General features: G+C 54.1%; 1 protein-coding gene across 1 annotated transcript in view; it reads right to left on the reverse strand.

The window, feature by feature from the left end:
* The window catches only part of rhpn2 (rhophilin, Rho GTPase binding protein 2), a 67,527-nt gene that overhangs the window by 26,672 nt on the left and 22,883 nt on the right, over window positions 1-17,972 (reverse strand). Inside the window, exons 4-8 of the mRNA XM_059993359.1 lie at window positions 11,515-11,590; window positions 4,554-4,631; window positions 3,708-3,832; window positions 2,570-2,736; window positions 144-331 (exon numbers count right to left, since the gene is read on the reverse strand). Coding sequence (XP_059849342.1) covers window positions 144-331; window positions 2,570-2,736; window positions 3,708-3,832; window positions 4,554-4,631; window positions 11,515-11,590 — 634 coding nt within the window. The remainder of the gene's footprint in view (window positions 1-143; window positions 332-2,569; window positions 2,737-3,707; window positions 3,833-4,553; window positions 4,632-11,514; window positions 11,591-17,972) is intronic.

Here is a 17,972-nt window from a genome sequence, read left to right on the forward strand (position 1 = left end):
TCTCACCCTCGGACATCTCTCACCCTCGGACATCCCTCACCCTCGGACATCCCTCACCCTCGGACATCTGCAGGACTCCTTCACCACCACACCTCACACCTATGGCATCCCCTCTGTCCCACCCCTCCCTGCCGGTGACTCACCGCGGCCGCGTCCTGGGCCAGCCGCAGCAGGGTGTCGAAGCGGTTGGCGGTGCCGGGCAGTAGTGCCTCCTCGAAGGTGCACTCCTGCGCCTGGGTCTCCATCAGGCGCACCAGCAGCTTCTGCATGACTGGGCTAAGGTCAAAGCTCGGCGTGTGGGGGTATGTCTCCCGGAGCAGCTGCAGCACTCCTGTAATGGCACAGCATGTCACTTGGGGGGGGCAGGGCATGGTGTTGGATGGGGCGTGTACATCTCAGTACTCCTAGGTGAGGAGTTTTATGTACTGTGTTGTGCACCTTGGTCCAGAGGAATGTTGTTTCGTTTTGCGGTATAAATGTGTACGGTGGTGTATGAGTTATATGTACTGCGTTGTACACCTTGGACTGGGGGAAAGTTGTTTCGTTTTGCGGTATAAATGTGTACGGTGGTGTATGAGTTATATGTACTGTGTTGTGCACCTTGATCCAGAGGAACGTTGTTTCGATTGGTGGTATAAATGTATACGGTGGTGTATGAGTTATATGTATTGCGTTGTACACCTTGGACTGGGGGAACGTTGTTTCGATTGGTGGTATAAATGTGTATGGTGGTGTATATGTACTGCGTTGTACACCTTGGACTCGGGGAACGTTGTTTCGATTGGTGGTATAAATGTGTACGGTGGTGTATGAGTTATATGTACTGTGTTGTGCACCTTGATCCAGAGGAACGTTGTTTCGATTGGTGGTATACATGTGTACGGTGGTGTATGAGTTATATGTATTGCGTTGTACACCTTGGACTGGGGGAAAGTTGTTTCGATTGGTGGTATAAATGTGTACAGTCAAACCACAATAAACTGAACTGCAATTTGAGTGAGAGTGAGGTCATGGGGGTGGGGAGATTTTGACCCTGCCCAATTGTTGCCCCCCTCCACTTGCAATGGGACCTCCTACTGTACCCCTGTCCCCCACCCTCCTGTCCAGCTGGGCAGATCCCTTCTGGCCCTGTGAGCACAAAGCACAAACCACACAGAGACAGACCCTTTGTTCCAGTGGCCCATGCCTACCCTACAGCATTTAAACCCTTGTCATGGTCCCTCAAACCAAAATATGCCCCGCCTTCGATTGTCCACATCAACGCCAGCACCTTCACCTACTCTCCTTCACACACACTCCTCCAACTGCTTCCTCATCCCCAGCTGACCTGACATGGGGCATAGACTGGTAAGGAATCCATTTCCCCACCCCGCAAACAGCCTCGCTCGTTGCTCCTCTGCTACGTTTGCTCGGTGGAGGAATAAGCTGGGCCAGGACAATCCAGTCATGCTACTCAGGGATTTGAGCTAGATTACTTTTTTTCTTTGTGACTGTATGGTTTTCATATAGCACCATATGTGCTATTTACGCTGTGTGTTGTGAGTAATGTGTTTTACACCTCGGCCCTGAAGAACGCTCTTTCATTTGATTATATATGTGTAGAATTAAATTAAATTTGAACATAAACATGACCTCCTGACCCACACCTTGGGGGACAGGAGGAATTCTGAGCTGTGACCCTCTGGAAGACGGAGTAGGGAGTGGGGAGGTGGGGAGTCTGCGGAGAAACCAGGAAGATACTGATCTGCAGTGATCCAGAGGCAGAGATGAAGACACAGAAGGTAGGGGAGTGAATTGGTACTGGGGATTGTGGTGAAAGTGTGAGGAGATCCCGTGGGGGGGGGGAGTGAATTGGTACTGGGGTTTGTGGTGAAAGTGTGAGGAGATCCCGTGGGGGAGGGAGTTGATACTGGGGATTGTGGTGAAAGTGTGAGGAGATCCCGTGGGGAGGGGAGTGAATTGGTACTGGGGATTGTGGTGAAAGTGTGAGGAGATCCCGTGGGGAGGGGAGTGAATTGGTACTGGGGTTTGTGGTGAAAGTGTGAGGAGATCCCGTGGGGGGGGGAGGGAGTTGATACTGGGGATTGTGGTGAAAGTGTGAGGAGATCCCGTGGGGGGGGGGAGGGAGTTGATACTGGGGTTTGTGGTGAAAGTGTGAGGAGATCCCGTGGGGGAGGGAGTTGATACTGGGGATTGTAGTGAAAGTGTGAGGAGATCCCGTGGGGGGGGGAGGGAGTTGATACTGGGGATTGTGGTGAAAGTGTGAGGAGATCCCGTGGGGGGGGGGAGGGAGTTGATACTGGGGTTTGTGGTGAAAGTGTGAGGAGATCCCGTGGGGGAGGGAGTTGATACTGGGGATTGTAGTGAAAGTGTGAGGAGATCCCGTGGGGGGGGAGGGAGTTGGTACTGGGGATTTTGGTGAAAGTGTGAGGAGATCTCATGGGGGAGGGAGGGAGTGAGTTGATACTGGGGATTTTGGTGAAAGTGTGAGGAGATCCCGTGGGGGGAGGAAGGGAGTTGATACTGGGGATTGTGGTGAAAGTGTGAGGAGATCCCGTGGGATACTGACCTGCAGCGCTCTGGAAGGCAGAGATGGAATAGTGGAGGCCGGCCGTGGAGGTGCGGTCGGTGCGGGCCCCGATCTGCGTGTGAAGAGCAGCGATGTTGAAGAGCACGCTAGCCTTCTCCAGGGACAGGTGTTGCTGGCAGAGTGGCAGACCTGTCAGCGAGTCGTACCTGCAAAGGCAGCACCCTCAGTCTGGCTACAGGTGGGTGGGAGGAGGGAGAGAGGTGTAGGGAGGGGCAAGGAGATAGAGCGAGGGGCAGGGAGGGAGAATCTGTAGGCAATCACTGACTGGGTATAAGAAAGGGATTGAAGGTGGGAAGGTGTTGGTTAGACTGGAGGGTGGGAGGTTGGAGGATGGGAGGTTGGCAGGTGGCATAGGGGAGCAGACACCAGAGTGGAATGGGGAGGGAGGTGGGTTGGGGGGTGGGTGACAGACCAGGTGAAGAAGAGTCTGGACAGGGTGGAATGGGGAGGGAGGTGGGTTGGGGGGTGGGTGACAGACCAGGTGAAGAAGAGTCTGGACAGGGTGGAATGGGGAGGGAGGTGGGTTGGGGGGTGGGTGACAGACACCACTCACCAGGTGAAGAAGAGTCTGGACAGGGTGGAATGGGGAGGGAGGTGGGTTGGGGGGTGGGTGACAGACCAGGTGAAGAAGAGTCTGGACAGGGTGGAATGGGGAGGGAGGTGGGTTGGGGGGTGGGTGACAGACACCACTCACCAGGTGAAGAAGAGTCTGGACAGGGTGGAATGGGGAGGGAGGTGGGTTGGGGGGTGGGTGACAGACCAGGTGAAGAAGAGTCTGGACAGGGTGGAATGGGGAGGGAGGTGGGTTGGGGGGTGGGTGACAGACACCACTCACCAGGTGAAGAAGAGTCTGGACAGGGTGGAATGGGGAGGGAGGTGGGTTGGGGGGTGGGTGACAGACACCACTCACCAGGTGAAGAAGAGTCTGGACAGGGTGGAATGGGGAGGGAGGTGGGTTGGGGGGTGGGTGACAGACCAGGTGAAGAAGAGTCTGGACAGGGTGGAATGGGGAGGGAGATGGGTTGGGGGGTGGGTGACAGACCAGGTGAAGAGGAGTCTGGACAGGGTGGAATGGGGAGGGAGGTGGGTTGGGGGGTGGGTGACAGACACCACTCACCAGGTGAAGAAGAGGCCAGGGTGGCGACTGGAGAGGAAGAATCGGGTTTCCAACAGACTGAGCTGGGAGTAGTAGGAAGTCAGTAACTCCACTCCTGCTTCACTCCGGCTCGGGGTTCGCGTCGCCTGAAACCACACACACCAGATTTATCAGAAGTCATGGACAAGAGCAATGGAGTGACATCAATGAGGATGGAGTGGGGAGCCTGGGGAAGATACAAACACGTAGGGAATGGGTCTGCAGCTCAGACAGCACAGAGTGAATGGGCAGAATGTCATAACTGATCAGAGGGGGTGGGAAGTGAGGGATGTCACCTGTTGGTTTAGAACAATGGGGGGGGGGAATCTCATTGAAACCTATCAAGTATTGAAAGGCCTAGATAGAGTGAATGTCGAGAGGATGTTCCCTATAGTGGCGGAGTCTAGGACCAGCGGACGCAGCCTCAGAATAGAGGGACATCCATTTAGAATGGAAGTGAAGATTAATTTCTTTAGTCAAAGAGTGGTAAACCTGTGGAATTCATTACCACAGATGGTTATGGAGGCCAAGTCATTGTGTATATTTAAAGTGGAGATTGATAGGTTCTTGATTAGTCAGGCTGTCAAAAGTTACGGAGAGAATGCAGGAGGATGAGGTTGAAAAAGGACAATAAATCATCCATGATGGAATGACAGAGCAGACTCGATGGGCCAAATGGCCTAATTCTGCTCTGTTTTATGGTCTGCATGGGGTTGGGTACTGGGGATCAGAAATGGCAATGTGCACTGGTGTGTACCAAGAATCAGAGGGTGGGGTTGGGCAGGGGTGATGGTCAGAGGGAGGGGTGCTGGGGATCGGGGAGCTCACCTGTCGCAGGTCCATCAGGTCAAAAATCTGATCCTCAAAGTCAACTGGATTTTCCCCGTAATGTTCCTGGATGAAGTCCTGGGGATGAAACGGGACATTATGGGTCTCACTGTTTCCCCACTCCCACCTCACCTCACACCAGCCTCAGTGTAACCCACCCAAATCCAGCCCACAGTTGACCGAGCAATGGAACATTTTACTAGCTGCTTTCTTCTTGGGAATGGAGTTAAAATAAAATATTTCTGTAGATACTATACACATGGGTAGGAAGGTACCACCATCATTTTCAGAAGCAGAATTAGGTTTAATATTACTGGTATATGTTTTGAAATTTGTTGTTTTGTAGCAGCAGAACATAATAAAAAAGCTATGAATTACAATAAGTATATACATTGGATTCCAGTTAATTGGGCCATTGGTTAATAGCAGCAGCTGTTTACTTGGGACAACTCTTAAAGAACAAAAACTAAATCGAGAAGGTAGCCGGGATTCTCTACACTTATTTGGGACACGATGCCACTTAATTGGGACAGAAGATTGTTGCCAAAAATTAGTGTCAGTCGCATGAACTTGTGTGGCCATTAGACACTACACTGCGCTTACAGAGAACAGTTTTTAAATAGCATCAGTTGCATGTGCTTGTGTTCAAAAAACGGTGCTGTTTAAAGATGCTAGCTCCTGTCTCGCTGAGGTGACTAAGATATGGAAGAAGTTAAATGACTCGGAGGATGGATCCAGGAGAAACAATGTACGGCTGGTCAACTTACCGACAGGCACTGAGGACGACGATCTGAGCGCCTACCTCAGGAGATGCTGCCTAATTGAATTCCAGTGCTCAAAAAGTCCCACAGCACTCCATTGGAGATCGATAGAGCACATAGGGTCTTTTCCAACAAGACCGCAGACCATGGTCTTTAGGGTTCTACAGTACACCGCCCAGCAGGCTATCCTGGAGGGCGTGAGAAAGGCCAAACCTACTCTCCCTGATGGCACCCAGCTACAGTTCTTCGCTGACTACAGCCCTGGTATGATGCAGGAACAGCAGGGATACAAGGAGATTCACGCTAAGCTTCGATAGAAGGGCTTTGACTCATATACCCGGTGATTTTGAGAGTGAATATCAAGGGCATGAAGATGTCATTCAACTCGGCAGAGGAAATGAAAGATGCCCTGAGATCATCGGTGCTGGGAGATATGGAAGAAGACCCTGGGCAAAATCCACACGCTCCTCAGGAGGAGATGGAACTGCATTAAGAGCTCAGACCAGACTGTATGCGCAATCTAACCGGCACAGGCAACTTAACGTCCTAGGTGTGAAGTTTTCTGGTTATTCTTTTACTGGAAAATCATTCGATGCACTTTTGTATTTAGTTAATTAAGGGGCCAGTTTGTTTCTGAGTATTGCAGGTCAGAGTTTTAAGGTAATGGCTCAGTTAACTTGTTAGTACAAGGATAACATGGTAATGTAATATAAGTCCACCTAGAATATACTTTTTATCTTTTACTTTCTAAGGTGATATTCAAAACACCCAAATGTCATACTTCATCAAGAATGAAGCTGAAAAACAGCAGTGTGTTCTGAATACCTTTAGTTGTACATGCTCATTTCGGGTTATGTCTCCAGTAGACTTGTTTACGTTCCTGGGCGCAAGATAGGATGTCACTGGCATCATCGCTAAGCGATGGTCTATTAAAGCAACAGTCTCCTGCAAGAGAGCTGTTGGGGTCTTGATATGTGTTATATTATATTTGAGACAGGAATGACTTTAATTATATAGGTTAATGGGTTTGACCAGATTTTTTTTTCTTGTCTCTTTGATTTGATTGTCTATGAAAACCGCTTTGCCTTTCTGACGTGTTGGTGCTAGAGGGGGCAGTTAATGTTCAGTGTCTAACATTGCTAAGTGACACTCACAGATGTTACAGAGTAAAGGGTTGAATGGGGGGGGGTGATGGGAAGGGGGGTGGGTAGGGGGTAACTCAGGGCTCCACCACCAACTTACAACAACAGATCCAGGGGAAGATGAGAACACAAACAAATTAGAAAATCTTACTATTGTATCATTTAATGTTAGAGGATTAAACTCTCCCTGCAAGCATTCAAAGGTTTTAGATTTCTTACGCAGAAAGAAAATAGATATTGCACTGTTACAGGAAACATGTCTTAAACGTAATGACATTCCCAGGGTTCAAAACCGTTTTTATAAACCTGTTGTGGCATCAGCTAATGGTACTCATTTTAACGGAGTTGATATTAATGAGATGTAGTATTAATGTATCAATTGGAAGGACTGGCTCCGACAATGAAGGATGTCTGGCTTTTTGCTGTACATCCATTCAAGGTAAAAAAAAGTTGCATTCATTAGCAACTATATTCAACCAACTATATTCAAGGCTGAATTTTATCTCTCACAATCCTTTTGCTATTAATATAACTGTAGAAACCCTTTGGATTTATTTTCACCTTACTTGTCAAAGCAACCTCATCACTCAGAGTTTCTCAGAGTTATTTGACATTGGACGGGGCACACGACAAGGGGACCCTTTGTCTCCTTTAATTTTTACTATATCTATTGAATCGCTTGCACATTTAATTAGAAACTCTCCTCAGATCTCCCCTATTACAATGGGTACAACTTCACATTCAATATCACTCTATGCAGGCAAATATAGTTTATATGGCAACAAACTCTCCCCTATGTTTTAAAAACACTGAAGCAATTTGGATTTCTTTCAGGATACGTTAATCTGTCAAAATCAGCACTGATGCTGATTAATACAGATAAAAGTAAGGTGTCTCTCCCTCCACAGATTACGGTTACAAATGAGGTCCTCTACTTGGGTATTAAAGTTAATACTTCCCTATCACCTGTGGCTAAAACAAATTACTCTTTAATTTTGAAAAAAAAATAGAAGAGGATATTAATAAATGGAGACACCTGCCAGCATCAGTCCCAGCCCGTATATCAGTCATTAAAATGAACATCTTACCCCGCATTAATTTTATCAGCTCAACAATCCCAATTGCACCTCCAGCAAAATATTGGCAAAAACTGGACACCTTACTAGAGTGCTATGTTTGGAATAGTAAACGACCTAATATAAAGTGGTCTGCTCTACAATTCAATAAATCAGATGGGGGATTGGCATGTCCAAATTTTAAACTGTATCACTGGGCATTTGTATTAAAAAGTCTTAGCTATTGGATGGAGGAGGATAAAGTTTTGTCATGGAAAAATATAAAACAAGAGCTAAAAGCACCAATAAGGTTGAAGGACTTTCTCCTTATAGGTATGTCTACCGAAAAATATGATTTGTTTTACGGTCCGATTTTAACCCATATGCAACAAGTGTTTAGAGCAGCAGAACAATTCCTAAAATTTAAAAGCATATGGTGCAAATCATCTCCATTATGGAACAATAATCATTTTCTATCTGGGGGGAAACCATTCACTAACAGAACTTGGGAGGATAAAGGTATTACTACTCTTCAAGATATCCCCTCATACAATCTCTTCTCCCTCTTGCCGTCTGGGAAAAGGCTCCGAAGCATTCAGGCTCTCACGACCAGACTATGTAACAGTTTCTTCCCCCAAGCGATCAGACTCCTCAATACCCAGAGCCTGGACTGACAACTTGCCCTACTGTCCTGTTTATTATTTATTGTAATGCCTGCGCTGTTTTTGTGCACTTTACGCAGTCCTGTGTAGGTCTGTAGTCTAGTGTAGCTTTCTCTGTGTTGTTTTTTCATGTAGTTCAGTCTAGTTTTTGTACTGTGTCATGTAACACCCTGGTCCTGAAAAACGTCGTCTCATTTTTACTATGTACTGTACCAGCAATTATGATCGAAATGCCAATAAAAGTGACTTGACTTGACTTAATGGGGCAAGTACTATCCTTAGCTTTCAAGAACTGGTATCTCGAAATAATATTGATAAACACTCTCTTTTCTTCTACTTTAGAGTAAGATCAGCTTGTAAAGCCTACGGGGTTCCCTGGGGGTCAGATTTAAAGGAACATCCCATTTTAAGTTGGATACAGAGTGCTCCAAGATAGAGAATACGTATACAACACTGGAAGAACTCAGCAGGTCAGGCAGCATCCATGAGAAAAGAGTAGCTAACGTTTCGGGCCAAGACCCTTCATCAGGAATGGGGGAGAAGAGAGGGCCGGAGCCTAGTAATAGAGATAGGGGAGGGGTAGGGCCTAGAGGCGCCAGGTGGAAAACCAATCAGAGGAAAGATAAAGGGGGGAGGGGGAGGGGATAAGCATAAAAGAACTGTAGAGATAAAGAAGCAGAAAGTTGAAAGGGGAGAGAGGCAGAGAGGGACCTGGGATAGGGGAAGGGGGAGGGGAAGGGAATTACCGGAAATTGGAGAATTCAATGTTCATACCACCAGGCTGGAGGCTACCCAGATGGTATGAGGTGTTGCTCCTCCAACCTGAGTTTGGCCTCATCATGGCAGTAGAGGAGGCCATGTATGGACATATCTAGATGGGAATGAGAGGCAGAGTTGAAGTGGGTAGCAACCGGGAGGTCCTGTCTATTGTGACGGACGGAGCAGAGGAGCTCGACGAAGCGGTCCCGCAATCTGTATCAGGTCATGCCGATGTAGAGGAGACCGCACTGGGAGCACTCGGATGCAATAGACGACTACAGCAGACTCGCAGGTGAAGTGTTGCCTCACCTGGAAGGACTGTCTGGGGCCCGGAATGGTGGTAAGGGGGGAGGTGTGGGGACAGGTGTAGCATTTGCGCTTGCAGGGATAAGTGCCAGGTGGGAGTTCTGTGGGGAGGGATGTGCAGACCAGGTAGTCGCGGAGGGAACGATCCCTGCGAAAAGCTGAGAGGGGTAGGGAGGGAAAGATGTGCTTGGTGGTGCGGTCTTGTTGAAGGTGCAGAAGTTGTGGAGGATAATATGCTGATACGCTCCTAGACAGATAGTGTCATCTATCTATGATAAATTAAACTCCCAGAAATATATGCCCACATCAGGAATAAAAGCCTGGGATAGGGACATATCTGAATTGGGACAAGACTTTGACTGGGATGCAATTTGGGATAATTCTGCCAGTGCTTCAAAAGACCCAAATCATTGGTATATACACTTGAAATTTTGTCATAGAGCATATCTAACACCAAGAATTAGACATCAAATGGGACTGGTTCCTGACCCATACTGTTCATTTTGCCCCCACGGAACCATTGGCTCTTTTATGCATGTTATATGGGAATGTCCAGGGATTTTTGGTTTGTGGTGGAAGGTCATCAGTACGTACTCTTACAGAACTAACGGGGGCACAATTACCAATGGACCCCGCTGTACATCTTCTAAATGATAACTCCCACCTTCCCTTACGGAAAAAAATGCAAAATCTGGCTGGAAGGCCTGACTGCAGCTAAGAAGATTGTAGTCCAGCGTTGGAAACCTCCCCATGATATTTCAAGTACTCACTGGCTTCGGGGCTTTTCGGACATTTCTTACCTGGAATTATCATCAGCAAGAATAAATGATGCACGACCAAACACAATCTTAATGTGGACAAATTTGGTATCTAACTTAAAATATCTCCTGTTAAAATAGGAATGCTCTGTCTGTGTATGCACTACTATTCAGTAGGTTGGTGGAAGGGAGATGGGTGGGGGGGAGAGAGAGGGGTGGAGGGGGGAGGGATGAGGGTTGTGGGGGTCACTGGGTTAAACAGTCAAAATGTAATCGGGGCAACTGGTTGTATTGAACGTAATTTGTTAAGTGTTGCAATAAAAATTTGTGATTAAAAAAGTGATTTTTGGTACTGATAGTTGAAGAGAAAGTAAGACAATTCAGAACTGTTTTGCTGACTGTGGTTTCAATCATTCAGGGTTGGAGATGTCAGTAATGGCCAGGAGTGAAAATGAAACAATTTCACTACTTCAACAAGTTAGTAACTACGAAGAATTTGAAGGTATCACCAATCATCTTGAATGATACAATGAAAATGAAGATTTGGAGGAAGCAAATTTCAAAAGTATTGTATGAAAGCAGTCCTCTATTTACACTATGTGTCTGTGCTGATTTATATTCAATCAAAAAAACACAGCAGCGCACATCAGATGAATTCCTCTGTCAATAACTATCAGGAACTAATACACAGTTTTATAGTACTGAAATACTATTGGTAGTGTTCTACATTGTTTTGTATTTCACTTAAATACATAATTTGTTAGTTAAATGGTAGTTTGTATTTTATTATCGTTTTAACTATTCCCATGAAACTTCAGCTAATTAGGCCAAAATGTACTCATCCCGATGTGTCTCAATTAACAGGAATCCACTCTATATTTTTAAAAAATTAAATTAAATAACTAGTACAAAAAGAGAGCAAAAAATAGTGAGGTGGTGTTCATGGGTTCATTGCTTGTTCAGAGATCTGATGGCGGAGAGGAAGAAACTGTTCCTGAAACATTGCGTTTCATTTTTACTCTCTCCCAGCATAGGCCAGCGAAGAGCCCACCACATCCATTCTGCTCCTCACTCCTCTACTGTCCCAATCTGCAAAATCTCAGAAGCAGTCAATCACAGTCCAGATTCAGAATCACACTTCCTGTGAACTGAGACCCACCTTGCCCCTTTTTGACCCCAATCCTGGATCCTTTCATAAGTTCATAAAACACAGGAACAGGATTAGTCCACTTGGCCCATCAAGGGTTAATGTCTGCTTTAAATATAATTCAACCTCAGACATGGGTGGTGGATCAAGTAGAGGAGGGGGAAACCGGGGAGATAATGTTAGAACCCAATGACAACCCACAACCAATCCCACTCCTCCATACCAATACACATCCTCTACACCACCCCCAACCCCACCCTGAGAACTGTTCCTCCACACCTGCCCGGTGACCCCACTTACCCCTTCCCGCCTTCAACTTAACCATGACCTCCCTCATGGAACTAGCCCCCACACCTACCACCCAGACTGACCTTCAGTGGAGCTACAAAGTCCACCTCCTTGGTTTCCTTCAGGCCCAGAGGAATGAGGGGGAAACAGAGATCCTGCCTGTGGACAGAGAGAACATCAGTTTGGCTAGAAAATAGGGCCACTCATTGACCGGGACATGGGGCCACCCTCTGACCACTTGTTCCCTGGGACATGGAGCCACCTGCCACCCGCTCACTGCTCAGCGACCGAGACACGGTATTGTGCCGACCGCTCACTGACCAGGGCACAGGCCGCCCGCTGACTGCTCACAGACTGGGACACGGGCTGCCAGCTGACTGCTCACTGACCGGGACACGGTACTGTGCCGACCGCTCACTGACCGGGACACGGGCCGCCCGCTGACTGCTCACCGACTGGGACACGGGCAGCCCGCTGACTGCTCACTGACCGGGACACGGTACTGTGCCGACTGCCCACTGACCGGGACATGGTACTGTCCTGACTGCTCACTGACCGGGACACGGTACTGTGCCGACTGCCCACTGACCGGGACACGGTATGGTGCCGACTGCTCACTGACCGGGACACGGTACTGTGCCGACCGCTCACTGACCGGGACACGGTACTGTGCCGACCGCTCACTGACCGGGACACGGTACTGTGCCGACCGCCCACTGACCGGGACACGGTACTGTGCCGACCGCTCACTGACCGGGACACGGTACTGTGCCGACCGCCCACTGACCGGGACACGGGCCGCACGCTCACTGCTCACCGACCGGGACACGGTACTGTGCCGACCGCCCACTGACCGGGACACGGTACTGTGCCGACCGCTCACTGACTGGGACACGGTACTGTGCCGACCGCTCACTGACCGGGACACGGTACTGTGCCGATCGCTCACTGACCGGGACACGATACTGTGCCGACCGCCCACTGACCGGGACACGGGCCGCACGCTCACTGCTCACCGACTGGGACACGGTACTGTGCCGACCGCTCACTGACCGGGACACGGTACTGTGCCGACCGCTCACTGACCGGGACACGGTACTGTGCCGACCGCTCACTGACCGGGACACGGTACTGTGCTGACCGCCCACTGACCGGGACACGGGCCGCACGCTCACTGCTCACTGACCGGGACACGGTACTGTGCCGACCGCTCACTGACCGGGACACGGTACTGTGCCGACCGCCCACTGACCGGGACACGGTACTGTGCCGACCGCCCACTGACCGGGACACGGTACTGTGCCGACCGCTCGCTGACCGGGACACGGTACTGTGCCGACCGCCCACTGACCGGGACACGGGCCGCCCGCTCACTGCTCACCGACCGGGACACGGTACTGTGCCGACCGCCCACTGACCGGGACACGGTACTGTGCCGACCGCTCGCTGACCGGGACACGGTACTGTGCTGACCGCCCACTGACCGGGACACGGGCCGCCCGCTCACTGCTCACCGACCGGGACACGGTACTGTGCCGACCGCCCACTGACCGGGACATGGGCTGCCCGCACACTGCTCACCGAACGGAACACGGTACTGTGCCGACCGCCCACTGACCGGGACACGGTACTGTGCCGACCGCCCACTGACCGGGACACGGGCTGCCCGCTCACTGCTCACCGAACGGAACACGGTACTGTGCCGACCGCTCACTGACCGGAACACGGTACTGTGCCGACCGCCCACTGACCGGGACACGGGCCGCCCGCTCACTGACCGGGACACTGTACTGTGCCGACCGCCCACCGACCGGGACATGGTACTGTGCCGACCGCTCACTGACCGGGACACAGGACTGTGCTGACTGCCCACTGACCGGGACACGGTACTGTGCCGACCGCCCACTGACCGGGACATGGTACTGTGCCGACCGCTCACTGACCAGGACACTGTACTGTGCCGACCGCTCACTGACCGGGACACGGTACTGTGCCGACCGCCCACTGACCGGGACACAGGACTGTGCTGACTGCCCACTGACCGGGACACGGGCCGCCCGCTCACTGCTCACCGACCGGGACACGGTACTGTGCCGACCGCCCACTGACCCGAACACGGTACTGTGCCGACCGCTCACTGACCGTGACACGGTACTGTGCCGACCGCTCACTGACCGGGACACGGTACTGTGCCGACCGCCCACTGACCGGGACACGGGCCGCCCGCTCACTGCTCACCGACCGGGACACGGTACTGTGCCGACCGCCCACTGACCGGGACACGGGCTGCCCGCTCACTGCTCACCGAACGGGACACGGTACTGTGCCGACCGCTCACGGACCGGGACACGGTACTGTGCCAACCGCTCACCGACCGGGACACGGTACTGTGCCGACCGCCCACTGACCGGGACACGGGCCGCACGCTCACTGACCGGGACACAGGACTGTGCTGACTGCCCACTGACCGGGACACGGTACTGTGCTGACTGCTCATTGACCGGGACACGGGCCACCCGCTCACTGCTCACCGACCGGGACACGGTACTGTGCCGACCGCTCACTGACCGGGACACGGTACTGTGCCGACCGCCCACTGACCGGGACACGGTACTGTGCCGACCGCCCACTGACCGGGACACGGTACTGTGCCGACCGCTCACTGACCGGGACACGGTACTGTGCCGACCGCTCACTGACCGGGATACGGTACTGTGCCGACCGCTCACTGACCGGGATGCGGTACTGTGCCGACCGCTCACTGACCGGGACACGGTACTGTGCCGACCGCTCACTGACCGGGACACGGTACTGTGCCGACCGCTCACTGACCGGGACACGGTACTGTGCCGACCGCTCACTGACCGGGACACGGTACTGTGCCGACCGCCCACTGACCGGGACACGGGCCGCCCGCTCACTGCTCACCGACCAGGACACGGTAATGTGCCGACCGCTCACTGACCGGGAAACGTTACTGTGCCGACCGCTCACTGACCGGGACACGGGCCGCAAGCTGACCGCCCACTGACCGGGACACAGTACTGTGCCAACCGCTCACTGACCGGGACACGGGCCGCCCGCTCACTGCTCACCGACCAGGACACGGTAATGTGCCGACCGCTCACTGACCGGGAAACGTTACTGTGCCGACCGCTCACTGACCGGGACACGGGCCGCAAGCTGACCGCCCACTGACCGGGACACAGTACTGTGCCAACCGCTCACCGACCGGGACACGGTACTGTGCCGACCGCCCACTGACTGGGACACGGGCCGCACGCTCACTGACCGGGACACAGGACTGTGCCGACTGCCCACTGACCGGGACACGGTACTGTGCCCACCGCTCGCTGACCGGGACACGGTACTGTGCCGACCGCCCGCTGACTGGGACACGGTACTGTGCCGACCGCCCACTGAAAGGGACACGGTAATGTGCCGACCGCTCACTGACCGGGACACGGTAATGTGCCGACCGCTCACCGACCGGGACACGGTAATGTGCCGACCGCTCACTGACCGGGACATGGTACTGTGCCGACCGCTCACTGACCAGGACACTGTACTGTGCCGACCGCTCACTGACCGGGACACGGTACTGTGCCGACCGCCCACTGACCGGGACACAGGACTGTGCTGACTGCCCACTGACCGGGACACGGGCCGCCCGCTCACTGCTCACCGACCGGGACACGGTACTGTGCCGACCGCCCACTGACCCGAACACGGTACTGTGCCGACCGCTCACTGACCGTGACACGGTACTGTGCCGACCGCTCACTGACCGGGACACGGTACTGTGCCGACCGCCCACTGACCGGGACACGGGCCGCCCGCTCACTGCTCACCGACCGGGACACGGTACTGTGCCGACCGCCCACTGACCGGGACACGGGCTGCCCGCTCACTGCTCACCGAACGGGACACGGTACTGTGCCGACCGCTCACGGACCGGGACACGGTACTGTGCCAACCGCTCACCGACCGGGACACGGTACTGTGCCGACCGCCCACTGACCGGGACACGGGCCGCACGCTCACTGACCGGGACACAGGACTGTGCTGACTGCCCACTGACCGGGACACGGTACTGTGCTGACTGCTCATTGACCGGGACACGGGCCACCCGCTCACTGCTCACCGACCGGGACACGGTACTGTGCCGACCGCTCACTGACCGGGACACGGTACTGTGCTGACCGCTCACTGACCGGGACACGGTACTGTGCCGACCGCCCACTGACCGGGACACGGTACTGTGCCGACCGCCCACTGACCGGGACACGGTACTGTGCCGACCGCTCACTGACCGGAACACGGTACTGTGCCGACCGCTCACTGACCGGGATACGGTACTGTGCCGACCGCTCACTGACCGGGACACGGTACTGTGCCGACCGCTCACTGACCGGGACACGGTACTGTGCCGACCGCTCACTGACCGGGACACGGTACTGTGCCGACCGCTCACTGACCGGGACACGGTACTGTGCCGACCGCTCACTGACCGGGACACGGTACTGTGCCGACCGCCCACCGACAGGGACACGGTACTGTGCCGACCGCCCACTGACCGGGACACGGGCCGCCCGCTCACTGCTCACCGACCGGGACACGGTACTGTGCCGACCGCCCACCGACCGGGACACGGTACTGTGCCGACCGCCCACTGACCGGGACACGGGCCGCCCGCTCACTGCTCACCGACCAGGACACGGTAATGTGCCGACCGCTCACTGACCGGGAAACGTTACTGTGCCGACCGCTCACTGACCGGGACACGGGCCGCAAGCTGACCGCCCACTGACCGGGACACAGTACTGTGCCAACCGCTCACCGACCGGGACATGGTACTGTGCCGACCGCCCACTGACTGGGACACGGGCCGCACGCTCACTGACCGGGACACAGGACTGTGCCGACTGCCCACTGACCGGGACACGGTACTGTGCCCACCGCTCGCTGACCGGGACACGGTACTGTGCCGACCGCCCGCTGACTGGGACACGGTACTGTGCCGACCGCCCACTGAAAGGGACACGGTAATGTGCCGACCGCTCACTGACCGGGACACGGTAATGTGCCGACCGCTCACCGACCGGGACATGGTAATGTGCCGACCGCTCACTGACCGGGAAACGTTACTGTGCTGACCGCTCACTGACCGGGACACGGTAATGTGCCGACCGCTCACCGACCGGGACACGATAATGTGCCGACCGCTCACCGACCGGGACACGGTAATGTGCCGACCGCTCACCGACCGGGACACGGTAATGTGCCGACCGCTCACTGACCGGGACACGGTAATGTGCCGACCGCTCACTGACCGGGACACGGTAATGTGCCGACCGCTCACTGACCGGGACACGGTAATGTGCCGACCGCTCACCGACCGGGACACGGTACTGTGCCGACCGCCCACTGACCGGGACATGGTACTGTGCCGACTGCTCACTGACCGGGACACGGTACAGCACCGACCTCTCACTGACCGGGACAAGGTACTGTGCCGACCGCTCACTGACCGGGACACGGGCCGCAAGCTGACCGCCCACTGACCGGGACACGGTACTGTGCCGACCACTCACTGACCGGGACACGGTACTGTGCCGACCGCTCACTGACCGGGACACGGTACTGTGCCGACCGCTCACTGACCGGGACACGGTACTGTGCCGACCGTTCACCGACCGGGACACGGTACTGTGCCGACCGTTCACCGACCAGGACACGGTACTGTGCCAACCGCTCACCGACCGGGACACGGGCCGCACGCTCACTGACCGGGACACAGGACTGTGCTGACTGCCCACTGACCGGGACACAGTACTGTGCCGACCGCACACTGACCGGGACACGGGCCGCACGTTCACTGACCGGGACACAGGACTGTGCTGACTGCCCACTGACCGGGACACGGTACTGTGCTGACCGCTCATTGACCGGGACACGGGCCGCCTGCTCACTGCTCACTGACCGGTACACGTTACTGTGCCGACCGCTCACTGACCGTGACACGGTACTGTGCCGACCGCCCACCGACCGGGACACGGTACTGTGCCGACCGCCCACCGACCGGGACATGGTACTGTGCCGACCGCCCACCGACCGGGACACGGTACTGTGCCGACCGCTCACTGACCGTGACACGGTACTGTGCCGACCGCCCACCGACCGGGACACGGTACTGTGCCGACCGCCCACCGACCGGGACACGGTACTGTGCCGACCGCCCACCGACCGGGACAAGGTACTGTGCTGACTGCTCACTGACCGGGACACGGTACTGTGCTGACTGCTCACTGACCGTGACACGGTACTGTGCCGACCGCTCACTGACCGGGACACTGTACTGTGCCGACCGCCCACTGACCTGGACACTGTACTGTGCCGACTGCTCACAGACCGGGACACGGTTCTGTGCCGACCGCTCACTGACCGGGACACGGTACTGTGCCGACCGCTCACTGACCGGGACACGGTACTGTGCCGACTGCTCACTGACCGGGACACGGTACTGTGCCGACTGCTCACT

This window comes from Hypanus sabinus, chromosome 17, assembly GCF_030144855.1.
Source record: "Hypanus sabinus isolate sHypSab1 chromosome 17, sHypSab1.hap1, whole genome shotgun sequence".
NCBI lineage: Eukaryota > Metazoa > Chordata > Chondrichthyes > Myliobatiformes > Dasyatidae > Hypanus > Hypanus sabinus.